The sequence below is a fragment of the Hemitrygon akajei genome, chromosome 9 (genome assembly GCF_048418815.1).
Source record: "Hemitrygon akajei chromosome 9, sHemAka1.3, whole genome shotgun sequence".
NCBI classification, from domain to species: Eukaryota; Metazoa; Chordata; class Chondrichthyes; order Myliobatiformes; family Dasyatidae; genus Hemitrygon; species Hemitrygon akajei.
In genome coordinates, this window is record NC_133132.1 from 140,723,781 (window position 1) to 140,737,211 (window position 13,431).

A 13,431-nucleotide genomic window follows, 5' to 3' on the forward strand; every position below is an offset into this window, starting at 1 on the left:
AACCTCATCTGCATTCTTTCTAGCTTAATGCCATCTTTCCTAAGCAGGGTGACCAAAACCAAACACAACATTCCAAATTTGGCCTCACCAATGTCTTGTACAACTGCAACATAACACCCCAACTGCTACACTCAGCACTCTGATTAGTGAAGGCCAGCATGCCAAAAGCCTTCATCATCACCCTGTATACTTGCAACACCATTTTAAGGAAAGTGTGTACTTGTCTATAACACTCCCAGGACACTTCTGTTTACCGTATGTTCTACCCAATTTGTCTTCCCAAAATTATCTCTTTGCACTTAAATTCCATTTACTTATCCATCTGAGCAAGATCCTTCTGTAAACAGTGATGACCATCTATGTCAGGGTTGTCTACAAACTTACTGTGGTGAACTACATATACCTGTCTGGACACGCCCCCTGCTAACTGCTCCTGTGGCTCCTCCCACAGACCCCGGTATAAAGGCGATTGAGGCCTGAGCCCGGCCTCTCTGTCTCCAGGATGTAGTATGGTGGTCAACCACTGCTTGTTCCTTCTTCCAGTCAATAAAAGCCGATATCTTGCCTTTACGTCTCAGAGAGAGTTATTGATGGTGCATCACTTACCAACCATACCCTGCACATTCTCAGCCAAATTAACTATATAGATTTTTTCTCTAGCTTCCCAAAATGTTCATACCTTAGAGTTTAATAATGAAGCTTTTACAACTTTTTACTGCAATTGCAAGAAAAAGTTTGTGAACCCTTTGCAATTACCTGTTTTTCTGCATTAATTACTCATAATGTGTGGTCTTATCTTCATCAAAGTCATAACAATAGACAAACAAAATCTGCCTAAACTAATTACACACAAACATTTGTACTTTTTATGTCTTTACTGAACATATTGTTTAATTATTTACAGTCCAGGCTGGTAGAAGTACAGTAAGTGAACCCACATATTTAATTACTGGTCGAACCTCCTTCAGCAGCACTAACCTCCACCAAACGTTTCCTGTAGCTGTTGATCAGACTTGCACAATGGCGAGGAGGAATTTAAACCATTCCTCCATACAAAACTGTTTCAGTTTATCAATATTTCTGAGACACCTTGCATGAACAAAGTCATGCCACAGCACCTTGATTGGGTTAAGGTCTGGACTCTGACATGGCCAGTCCAAAACACAAATTTTCTTCTTTTTTAAATTCTGTTGTTGATTTACTCTTGTGTTTCAGATCATCATCTTGTTGCATCATCCAACTTCTATTAGGCTTCAGGTGACAGACCACTACCCTGACATTGTCCTGTAAAATGTCTTGACATAATTTTGAATTCATTGTTCCCTCTATAATTGCAAACTGTCCAAACCCTGAGGCAGCAAAGCAGCCCAAAACATTATGCCTCTTCCATCATGCTTCACAATTAGGATGAGATTTTGGTGTTAGTGTGCAGAGCCCTTTCTTCCTCCAAACATTTCTGCCAAAAAGTTCAACTTTCATCTGAGCTGTCCATAAAACATTCTCCCACAAGTGTTGTGGAACATCCACGTGGTCTTCTGCAACCTTGAGACATGCAGCAATGTTTTTTTGGAGAGCAGTGGTTTCCTCCGTGGTGTCCTTCCACTGAACAATTCTTGTTCAGTGCTTTTCTTTATAGTGAACACATGAACAGAGACTTCAGCAAGTTCTAGAGATTTCTGCAGGACTTTTGCTGTTAACCTTGGGTTCTATTTCACCCTCTTCAACTTTGCACATTGTGCTCTTGATGCGATTTTTGCAGAATGCCCAGCCCTAGGGAGACAACAATACTGAGTTTGTCGATAATTTCTCTTACTGTGGACTCCATTTGTTGGTAATTTCTCTTACTATGGACTGATGAACTTTCAGGTCTTTAGAAATGCTTTTGCAGCCTTTTTCAACTTCATGCATCTCTACAGATCTTCTTCTAAGGTCCTCTGAAAGTTGTTTTGATTGAGGCATGGTGCACATAAACACATCTTTCTAGAGAAGAGCAGGCTTTGTCAGTAACAAGACTTTGTGTGTCTTTTTATAGGGCAGGGCACCTCTACAACCCACATCTCCAAGCTCATGTCATTGACTGGAACACCTGACTCGAATAGCTTTTGTAGAAGGCGTTACCCTGGAGGTTCACATACCTTTTTGAACCTAGGTTGTGATTGTTTAAGTGGTGTACTCAGTATTGACGAGTAGTAGTAAAATTGTTTGTGTATTATTAGCTTAGGCAGATTGTGTTTAAGTCTATTATTGTGACTGAAATGAAGATCAGACCACATTTTATGAGCAATTAATGCAGAAAACAACATAATTGCAAAGGGTTCACAAATGTTTCCTTGCAACTGCGTATATTTAAAAAAAAACAACTGTCATGTCAGTAAGCTGGTAATGCTCCCCAGCTGTTAGCCCAGAATCTGTGGTTGACGATCAGTTGCTTGTGCCTGCTGTTGACTACTGAATAAATTAGCCGATAACGTTCCCTTATAGTAATCTGTAGAATTCAGTAACTCAGGATCTTGTGGACCAAAAGGGTTTTCTGCAAGTTTAAAGGCTCACATTGTAGGCCTTCACAACTCCCGGCACAAAAGAGGTGCAAAAGTGAGAGCTAGTTAAACTATTTAGTATTGCCTCGGGAAAACAGAAGGCTTCTGATTGATTCTAAACTTTAAAAAAATCAAAAGTTCAACATAATTAGACCTTAGCTTGCTAACAACCATACCTCTCTGTAAAAAAGGGTGGGCTCAAATTATACCTCTGCAAATAATAAGCATAGAGTATTTCCAGTTCTCAACTGAACACCTGTTCAACTGCCCTCTAGTGTTAACAAATTAAGTAGTTTCAGTTCACTCCTGATTTTCTCAATGATGATCCAGGCTGTTTAAGTTGCCTGAATGTTAACTAATGAAGAAAAAATGAAAACTGATCGTGATTTTTATCGTGTACAAAACAGGATGCTAATATAACTTTCAAAATTGCCAAACTCAAACTAAAAGCATGCCTAGTGAAAATACAATCAAATATAACAATTATTGATACAATAGTCATCTTAACAAATACCTTAGGACAGGGGTTCCTAACCTGGTGTCCATGGACCACATGGTTAATGGTAGGGGTTCATGGCATAAAAAGAGTTGGGAACCCCTGCCTTAGAAGGATGCAGCACAAATAAATATTTCACAAATATTTAGAAGGATTACATCACAAGAGACCAATTAGTGTCTACCTTTGGCCATGCTGATTCATTGACTTTCTGTTAACTTTTCCTGTAGCTCTGTACCTAACATTCCAAGTATATATCCTATTGCCTTAAAAACATGCAAGGTAAAAACTTTTACTATCTTTTCAGGCAGTAAATTCTACCAAGTATGCGAAAAGGTTTCAATATTATATTGATAACATTGTATTTGTGAAGAAAGAAAATGAGTAAACATCTGTCAGCTTGAGGACTTCCCATCAGTGCTATTTTTCTCTATCCACAGATGTTGCCTGACCTGTTGAAAGTCTCCAAAAGCAGAAGCACAGACAAATAGGGTGGTGAAGGAGGCACATGCAGATGTTTGCCTTCATTAGCTGCAACATCCTGTTACAACTTAATAAAACATAATTTAGGCCACAAGGAGTATTGTGCACATTTTCGGTCATTATGTTGCATGAAGGACGTGATTACACTGGCGAGGGTGCAGAGGAAATTCGCACCTGGATAGAAGGATTTCAGTTATAAAGACAGATTGGAAAGGTGATCTGAGAGAGGTATAGAAGATTAAAAAAGGGAAACACACTGGCAAAAAGCTTTTTTCTCATCGAAGGGATATCTAACACAAGAAAGATTTAACATGAATTTGAGAGATTTCTACAGAGAATGTTTAAATTCTGGAAACGCTGCCTGAGGTACTCTCACAACATTTATTCAGTATCTGGATAAACACATGAAACATGGAGGCATATGGAAACAAATGTGGTTAAATGGGAGCAATATACAACTCAGTGGCCACGTTATTAGATCTAAATGCTTTGACCTTAGAATGATTGCTGGTGCCAGACGAAGTGGTTTGAGTATCACAGAAACCGCTGATTTCCTGGGATTTTCACACACAACAGTCTAGAATTTTCAGAGCATGTAGTGTAAAACAAAAACAAAATACAGTGAGTGGCAGTTCTGTGGGCGAAAATGACTTGTTAATGAGAGAGGTCAGAGAAGAATGGTTCAAGCTGACAGGAGAGAGTAACCACAACAGAACATCTCTGAACACACTGTACCTAATAAAGCGGTCACCGAGTGTAGGTAAGAATTACGGTTAGCACAGATATAACGGCCTGAAGGGCTTGTTTCTGTGCCATATGACCATGAAATCTTGCATTATTCTGCTGAAACTCAAATTAGCCCAGCATCAATAACTATAATTCATTACCAGAAGTCAGTATTTGGACCTTCCATGGATGTTTTTTCATCAACATCTGATAGGTTCTCCATGCGTATTTTACTCTTTTAAACCTGTGCAGAATAATAAGAGATATATCAATATTATATCCAGTATAAGACATTTTTGTTCTAAGATGTGCACAATACAGAGCAACATTAATAATTCTAAAATAATACTATATCTCTCCAGTAAATATTGCAAGTTTTGTCAAAGTTTTTTTGAAGTTTTATTTTCTACAATTTCAAATATTTCCAATTATGGCTAAACAACATGAAGAGAGTGACTTAAACACCACTGAATCCTCTACTTTAAAATAAAAAGCAAAACACTGAAGGTATTAAAAATGAGGGGAAAAAACCCAGAGGATTTGCAAATGACTTTTAAGATAGTGACTTTTTCCACACCTTACTGTAATTTTGAATTTGAAAATAAGTAGGATTAATTATCTATACTGGAAGCAATATAGGCTTCTACTCTTACTAAGCTTGGTAAATGGGATGTAGAAAAAAATATGCTTAAGTGTTTATTATGATAAAGAACTCGAGCTGTATTCCACATTCATTGTTTTTGATAAACTTTTATGCAGTTATTAAAATATCCCAGGTAGCTCTATTGTAGATACATTTCTCAGACAGGGATATACATCTTTGTAGCTTCTTTGAAGATGTCACAGATTTTACATGTAACAAGATTCCCAGAGAACATCAACTGATGAAAGCAATTCCGGGTTTGCCAATTTCACTAAAAAGCTAAAAAAAAACTTCAAGTGATGGGAGCCTGAAATAAAGTCAGAAAATGGTAAGGATATTGTGTTCAGGCAAACGTTGGGAGAGAGAGAAAAAACTTTTCGGGTCGATGAACCACTAGGAACGTTTTTTTCGGATTTTCATCGAAGACCATCACCTTGAAATTTTAACTCGGCTCCTTTCTGTCAAGGTCCTTATATGTTACACAAACCTTTATTGGAAATCTTATCAAAGGTACCCGCTTTTAAAAGGTCATTGCGCAAAACGTTTATGCCATATTCCTAATGCAAATGAAAGCAATAAAAACAAAATTTCCCCATCTAGAAAAAAACTAAATCGGACTAAGTTACATTTAACTTTCACATAATCTAAGCTAGACGCCGACTCATTGTAAAAGATAACCCCCTTTAAAAAAAATCAGCGTTAGAATATTACAACTCTCCATATCAAAGGGGCGTTTGAAAAATACAACTGACTGGGCTAAATGTTGGCTTCAGCCTCAGATAATCTACTTATTTTTCTTAAACCTCACATTGTTCCAACTTTATGGCTGAGAGAAGGTGAAGGGGAAGCTAAGAGTAAACGTTCCTTCGGGATGGTTCTCGGCCGGATATTTACACCACCACCACTCGCATTCGGACTTTTAAAGACAGACAAAGCAAAGCCGCTGTCCAGTGATGCTCGGGATGGTTTCCACACCAGCAACGTTCACGACTCCGGCACCGGCCCCGGCCCCGGAGCACGCGCGCTTCCCAGCTGACAACTTCCTGTCGCTGCACCGCGCGCCACTTCCGCCGGTAGTCTGCTCCGATTGCTGTTCGGTGATATTGAGCCCCAGCATTGCTAAAGGTGGGTCGGCTGGAGACCAGCTCGTCCATATCACCACCACTGTATTCCTTAAGTTTTCATGCCATTAGTAATCTTTAATTATTAATTCAACTTGGTCCTGAAAGCTTTGTCTGAAATCAAAGCACAGCAGCGGAATTAGAATTCATGAGTGAAAGGCAGATAGGTAGAGCTGCTGGGTCCATGTCAGCCGTAATCTTAATGAATGGAGGAGCAGGCTCAACCGTTCAGATGGTCCACCTCCTCCAATTCCTTAAGCTCGAAATAGAGCAGTTTCCTCCTTCCATACATCCCCCAAGCCGAACAATCAATTAACTTCAGGTGTACGTTTTATTGCTTTTTAATTAATACGGTGTTTGCTTCCAGATTCACAAGCTCCTCTTATGCAAAAGAAACTGCTTAGAAACATGCGGATCAAGCACCCACTTAAATGAAAATTACACTAACCACATTAAACCATAGAATACTACAACACAGTACAGGCCCTTCAGCCCTCCATGTTGTGCCAACCCATATAATCCTTAAAAAATAAGTACTAAACCCACACTCATTAAACCAAACGCATTCGTAAGGCCAGTGATGTTGTGGGGCTGGAACTGGACTCTCTGACGGTGGTGTCTGAAAAGAGGATGCTGTCTAAGTTGCATGCCATCTTGGACAATGATTCCCATCCACTCCATTATGTACTGGTTAGGCACAGGAGTACATTCAGCCAGAGACTCATTCCACTGAGATGTAACACTGAGCGTCATAGGAAGTCATTCCTGCCCGCGGCCATCAAACTTTACAACTCCTCCCTCGGAGTGTCAGACACCCTGAGCCAATAGGCTGGTCCTGGACTTATTTCCACTTGGCATAATTAACTTATTTAATTATTTATGGTTTTATATTGCTATATTTCTACACTATTCTTGGTTGGTGGGTGTAACAAAACCCAATTTCCCTTGGGATCAATAAAGTATGTCTGTCTGTCTACCCCATAGCCCTCCATTTTTCTTTCATCCATGCGCCTGTCCAAGAGGCTCTTAAATACCCCTAATGTTTTAGCCTCCACCACCATCCCTGGCAAGTCATTCCAGGCACCCACAACCCTCTGTGTAAAAAAAACTTACCCCTGATGTCTCCCCTAAACTTCCCTCCCTTAATTTTGTACATAGGCCCTCTGGTGTTTGCTATTGGTACCCTGGGAAACAGGTACTGACTTATCCACCCTATCTATGCCTCTCATAATCTTGTAGACCTCTATCAAGTCCCCTCTCATTCTTCTACGCTCCAAAGAGAAAAGTCCCAGCTCTGCTAACCTTGCTTCATATGACTTGCTCTCCAAACTAGGCAACATCCTGGTACATCTCCTCTGCACCCTCTCCATAGCTTCCACATCCTTCCTATAACGAGGTGGCCAGAACTGAACACAATACTGTAAGTGCGGTCTCACCAGAGATTTGTAGAGACCGCATGACCTCTCTACTCTTGAACTCAATCCCCGTTAATGAAGCCTAGCATCCCATAGGCCTTCTTAACTACCCTATCAACTTGTGCAGCAACCTTGAGGGATGTATGGATTTGAACCCCAAGGTCCCTTTGTTCATCCACACTCTTAAGTAACGGACCATTAATCCTGTACTCAGTCTTCTGGTTTGTCCTTCCAAAATGCATCACCTCACACTTGTCCGGTTTGAACTCCATCTGCCATTTTTCTGCCCAACTCCTCCAATCTTCATGTCATCCGCAAACTTACTCGCCCATTCTTCCGCCTCTACATCCAGGTCATTTATAAAAATCACAAATAACAGGAGTCTCAGAACAGATCCCTGTGGCACTCCACTAGTCACTGACCTCCAGGCAGAATACTTTCCTTCCACAACTACCCTCTGCTTTCTTCCTTTAAGCCAATTTTTTATCCAAACAGCCAAGGTTCCACATATCCTATGCCTCATGACTTTCTGGATGAGTCTCTTGTGAGGAACCTTGTCAAATGCTTTGCTAAAGTCCATGTAGACCACATTCACTGCCCTACCCTCATTAATTTCTTTTGTTACCTCTTCAAAAAACTCAATCAGGCTCGTGAGGCATGATCTTCCCTTCACAAAGCCATGTTGACTATCCATGAGTAGACTGTACTTCTCCAAATGCTCATAGATCCTATCCTTAAGAATCCTTTCCAAGTAGTTTGCAAACCACTGACGTAAGACTCACCGGTCTACAGTTCCCAAGTTTCTCCCTATTACCTTTTTTAAACAAGGGAACTACATTTGGCATTCTCCAGTCCTCCGGCACTTCCCACATTATATCCTCTTTCCCATCAACTCACCATTCTACCACTCACACACAGGGAAACTTTGTAGTTTACAATTAGAATAACAACCTGTACTTCTTTGGGATGTGGAAGAAAACAAGAATACCCAGGGGTCAAAGAGAATGTGAAAACTTCTCACATACCACAGTAGAAATAAGGATTAAAATCAGGCATAGTAATACTACTACCTCCACTCTATAAAGCTATAGCACAACTTGAACTTTTTTTGCAGAAAAAGTAGACACAGCTGCAGCTGACAAACAATTGTTGGTCAAATGTGAGATTTCCTGTCATTAAGTGATTTTGAAAATTGATTGATACAAAACACAATATTGAATTTATTCTGTTTGAATTCATTTCACACAGACTAACAACAGATACATGGGTAGCCTTTGCATCATAACAAAATATAAATATAACAATGATCACAGAAAAACAATGTCAGTGAGGGTTAGGGAAATTAAAATAATTGCTTGATGGCAAAACAAGGTCGTTAAAAAGGGAAGCATCTTTGTGATTTACCCAACTAAACTCACAGTTGTATCACAAAATGTACAAAATACAATATGAAAACACCATAAATGTCATGTCAAAAAAATTGTAAAATGGGTATGTTTAAAATTTTTTAGAGTGCACTTTAGTTCTATGGAATTTAAGAGTCTGCACCTCAGTAAAATTTACTACTTCAAAATTATTTAATAAATGTCAAAGATCAAATCCTTGTAATATTTGCTATACATCAATAAACTAGTATAAAATTTTCAACCAAGTACATTATGTTACAGGTTCTGGTACAGTTAAGCATCATAAAACGTTTCATTCAGATTTCCATCTAGATCTTATTCTGTATGCTCATCCATCTGTGTTGTGCAAGTCACCTTACTGGAATGAGAATGAATTATATCTATCATTCATTTAATACATTGCACATGTACTATGAACTTCATGATACAGAAAAAGTGTACAGTTATAATACAGCCACATATTTATGCATATCATGCACACAAAACTTTTGACATTTGAACATTTTCATATTTAAGGTATCTTAAGACAACATAAACAATCTAGGAGTTCTGCACATTAATAATTTTATCATACGATCTCCCTCCTCTACCACACATCCTCTCCTAACCAAACATAGTCCAAGACTAGCTACTGTTGCCTTTCAGCTGAAGATATACTGTATAGATATATTAACAGCAGCATTCTTGGACTTCAAAAACATCAACTCCAAACTGCTAAACAATTAAGTTCAAATAACCTATGGACAAAATTGATTACATTTAATTTAATAAATCTTATTAGTACATATCAACATCCAGTTAAGCAAAAATTCATAGTGCACAATATTTTGGGTCCATTGTTTTCAAGTAAAGTTCAGTCCCGACAGATTCACACCTATTTTCTGAGGAATACCATTAAATTTATTTGAACAAACTGAACTAGTTAAGACAGATTACAAGTTCAACATTATTAAGTATCCAATGGATACAAAACAAAATATCAGGAATATTTTATTGGCCTGTCTTGAGGACACGAAAGAACACTGAGCTGAAATTAACTGGCTCTCTTTTCACAGATGTTGGTTTACCTGTTGAGAACGTCCAGTACTTTTACTTAATATTTTCAAGATCTGCAGATTTTTTTGAACACCTTTTCTTATAATACCAGAACAGGCATAATTCTGGAGCTTTGAACTACTGAAGTATCCTATATGATCTGTATTACTTGCAAACAACCTTATATCCATCTATTAAAATGAACTTATTTGTATCTTAGTATAAACAAATCAAAATAAACTTATTCTGTTTACCCTATCTAGTCTCTAACTGGAAACTGGTGAAAGTTTTGTACATTTTTTCTAGCCAACTCCTGTCCCTCTTCATAATGGCATAGCATTTAACATCTGAGATCTGAAACATCATTAAAATAAGCAGTAACTGTGCACTTCAGTGTTCTAATAGAGTACTGATAATGATTTATGTAATTAACAAAAATTTCCAATTTCATGCAGCATCTTAAAAACAGTAGTGAATTACTTTTGTTTTTTAAGCAAGGTCACATAAGATACATTAGTATCTTCATTTAATCTGGAGAATATGCCACATCATTTGTTGAATTTGATCCCAAGTAAAATTTTTAAGTAAAAAATTTTTCAACAAGAAATTTATTGGTTGAATAAATGCAATGATAATGATAGCTGGGAAATTACAGATTATAACTCCCTGAATATTTAGTTTACTCTTTGATATATTCAGGCCTGCTTTCAAAAAGGTTCAAGCTTACATTTTCAAATTGAGGCCATCTACTAATTCCCCACACATCACTGATAAGCAGTCAGGATCATTAGATTATGTAGAATCTGACAAAGTTTACTTGACAAATACAAATTCTGGATTCCAAAGCCTTAACCTTAAAATACACAGCAGTTTCTGGTTTAGAGTAGGATCAATTAATGATGAACCAAAATATCTAAATTGAAAGGACAATCTGAATTGTTCAACTTGTTCTGGTATATAACTAAGATGTTTTTTCTTCTTTTTTTCTCTCCGCAGTTGCAAATTTTTCACAGCCACACTGCCTTCCCAAGTCCCTTGGAATCCCAGATGATAAATCAGTAGTCCATGCCCTCATCACTCTCATACCAATCAGACGGTGCATCAGTGCCAAAGTATCGATCTCCAAAGTTACCTGAAATTAATGTTTTTTTTGAGTTTTCATTAAAAGACCAACATTAAAATTTCAAAGTTTTATTGCAAATGCTTTCAATGCATATTTTAGTTCATACAAAAAACATAACTTGTGTATGAACTAAAATGTGTATTGGAAACCTTTTCATTGTGAACAATGTAAAAATGAGTTTAGTATCCAAAGTATAAAGAGATTGTACATACATAGGCCTAGATTCTGAAGGGAGTGTGGGAATATTAGTCTGCTGTTATTACAAATGTTGAGCAATTTATACAAATAAATTCTAGCTATTCCTAGATGTAGTGAAGCCCTTGTTCATTGATCTGATGTCCAAGAATATCCAAATTTATGGAGTGTCATGGAAATGATTCAGAAATGACCAGAGTGCATTCTACTTCAGAAAATTTGAAACAGATCAGATATTACAAAGTTTGTGTTTCCATTTATGCGGATTTCAGTAACAATCACTGCTGACAATCAATCAGTAATATAGAGATATCAAACAAATCAATTTCTAATAAATGCACCTATCCTGATTTCTTGCCTAATCTAGTGGATGTTGCAAATAAATTGGAAACAACACTCACAAATGTTTCCTATATTTGCTAATGATGATGTGACCGTAGTTAGAACACATACGAATGATCACCTCTAGTGTTTTAATATGTTCTATTCAAATTTTGCCTTGGAAGAGAGATGATACATTTGATCCAACAGTCATTTGTCTAACTTACAAAACAAAATTACGAAAGCATAAACCAAAGAAGATAGCCTCAAGCTTTACACTGCTTTCCTTAACTTTCATTTAGTTTATTAATGTAGATAAAAATTGTGAATAAAGATGCAAAAACAGATCATAAATGACAACAGTCAGATATACCAAAAATGAATCACAAAATAAATGTCAAACATTTTCTCAGCTTAAAAGTACTGACAGGACTTTTAAAATTTGTAAATGCAGTTCTAACATTCATATGTGCTCTGCTTTGTCACATGCCTATAGGGTAACAATTACTCTTCTATGCTTCACATAAATAGCACATGAGATCTTCTAAACTGGAAACACTGGGTACCAATTTATGTTCTGAATAATGAACATCTGATAAAATTCCTATTTAAATCTAATTTCCTGACGTGAAATTTCATTAATTAGTCTGGTCATTTTCTCCCCTCATTCTTTCATTGGTTTAACTTTGACATGTATGCATTTCAAAATAAATTTGAAAATTAAAAAGCAAACACAAGGAAATCTGCAGATGCTGGAAATGGCCCGAAACGTCGACAGTGCTTCTCCCTATAGATGCTGCCTGGCCTGCTGTGTTCCACCAGCATTTTGTGTGTGTTGCTTGAAAATTAAATCTTTACTCTCACTGCTACATCTCATAAACACTAACAATTACAAGCAAATAAATCTTTTAAGGTTTGCTTCAGAACAATTATAATTTAAAAATAGACATGCATAAAAGCAGAAAAAAATGCCAACTGAACAGATGTGACACCATTTACCAGTGATCACTACAAGTGAACACATACTCTTTTGATTGGTGTGATGCTGTTGGTGGGAGCACTAACCCTTCTGCATGCCAATGATGTTACTTCCTTTCTTTCAAAGGTGATACGTAATGAAAACCCTTGACTATATCCCTGTGAATAAGAACTGGCTGTATAACCTTTCTCCCACCATTAGGAACATAACATCTATATGAATTTTAATGCAAAAGGATTTGATTAGAAGTTTTAAGGCATCTTGCTTCAAATGTAGAGTTCAACTAAGACCATATTTGGAATTGTGTACAGATTTGGCCTTTCTTCCAAGTAAGGATAGACTTGCCATAGAAGGAGAACAGTGAAGATTCATCAGATTATGCTGTGAAGATTCACTAGATTATATAGGTCTCCATTCTGCTCAAACCCTGTTTGTTTAATGAGAATTAAAAAATATATAGACCTAAAAGAGTTAAAAGAGTTGAGAGGTTATGACTCTAAAACATATATATTTCTTACATGGCTAAATGGGATGTTTTCCATGGCTGGGATGTCTAGAACCAGAAGTCAGAGTGGGTGTAATTCAGGTCAGTGATAAGAACATAACAAAAAGGAACACAGGTAGGCTTTTTAGCTCTGAGTTTGCACCACCATTCAACAAAATCAAGTTTCACTAAAATGTTCTCTAATTCTTATAAACTGTAAAGGAGAGGCCCAGTCTGTTCAATATCTTCTTACATAACAGACACAGTATCCCAAGACCAATATGCTGAATCTTCCTTTCTCTGCACTTACTCTATAGAGTGTATTTTTAATTAAGATAACCATTGTTTTCCACATTTTGCTGGCTTGCCAAAGCCCGACAGAACAATTTTACTTAATTTGCCTCCTACACTTGCATGGGGATAACCTAATATTTCCCACATTGCTCCCACCCTGAGACTGGTGAATT

The 13,431-nt window shown here is 37.4% G+C and overlaps 2 protein-coding genes across 4 annotated transcripts in view; both read right to left on the reverse strand.

Moving 5' to 3' along the window:
* mpv17 (mitochondrial inner membrane protein MPV17) overlaps positions 1 to 5,919 on the reverse strand; it is a 44,832-nt gene extending 38,913 nt beyond the window's left edge. Inside the window, exons 1-2 of the mRNA XM_073057127.1 lie at positions 5,694 to 5,919; positions 4,404 to 4,486 (exon numbers count right to left, since the gene is read on the reverse strand). Coding sequence (XP_072913228.1) covers positions 4,404 to 4,486; positions 5,694 to 5,695 — 85 coding nt within the window. The 5' untranslated portion in view covers positions 5,696 to 5,919. The remainder of the gene's footprint in view (positions 1 to 4,403; positions 4,487 to 5,693) is intronic.
* A 2,698-nt stretch (positions 5,920 to 8,617) lies between these two features.
* LOC140733586 (uridine-cytidine kinase-like 1) overlaps positions 8,618 to 13,431 on the reverse strand; it is an 85,109-nt gene continuing 80,295 nt past the window's right edge. For all 3 annotated transcript variants that reach the window (XM_073057130.1, XM_073057128.1, XM_073057129.1), the window contains one exon: positions 8,618 to 10,994. In XM_073057130.1, the coding sequence (XP_072913231.1) occupies positions 10,824 to 10,994 (171 nt within the window). In that variant the 3' untranslated portion in view covers positions 8,618 to 10,823. The remainder of the gene's footprint in view (positions 10,995 to 13,431) is intronic.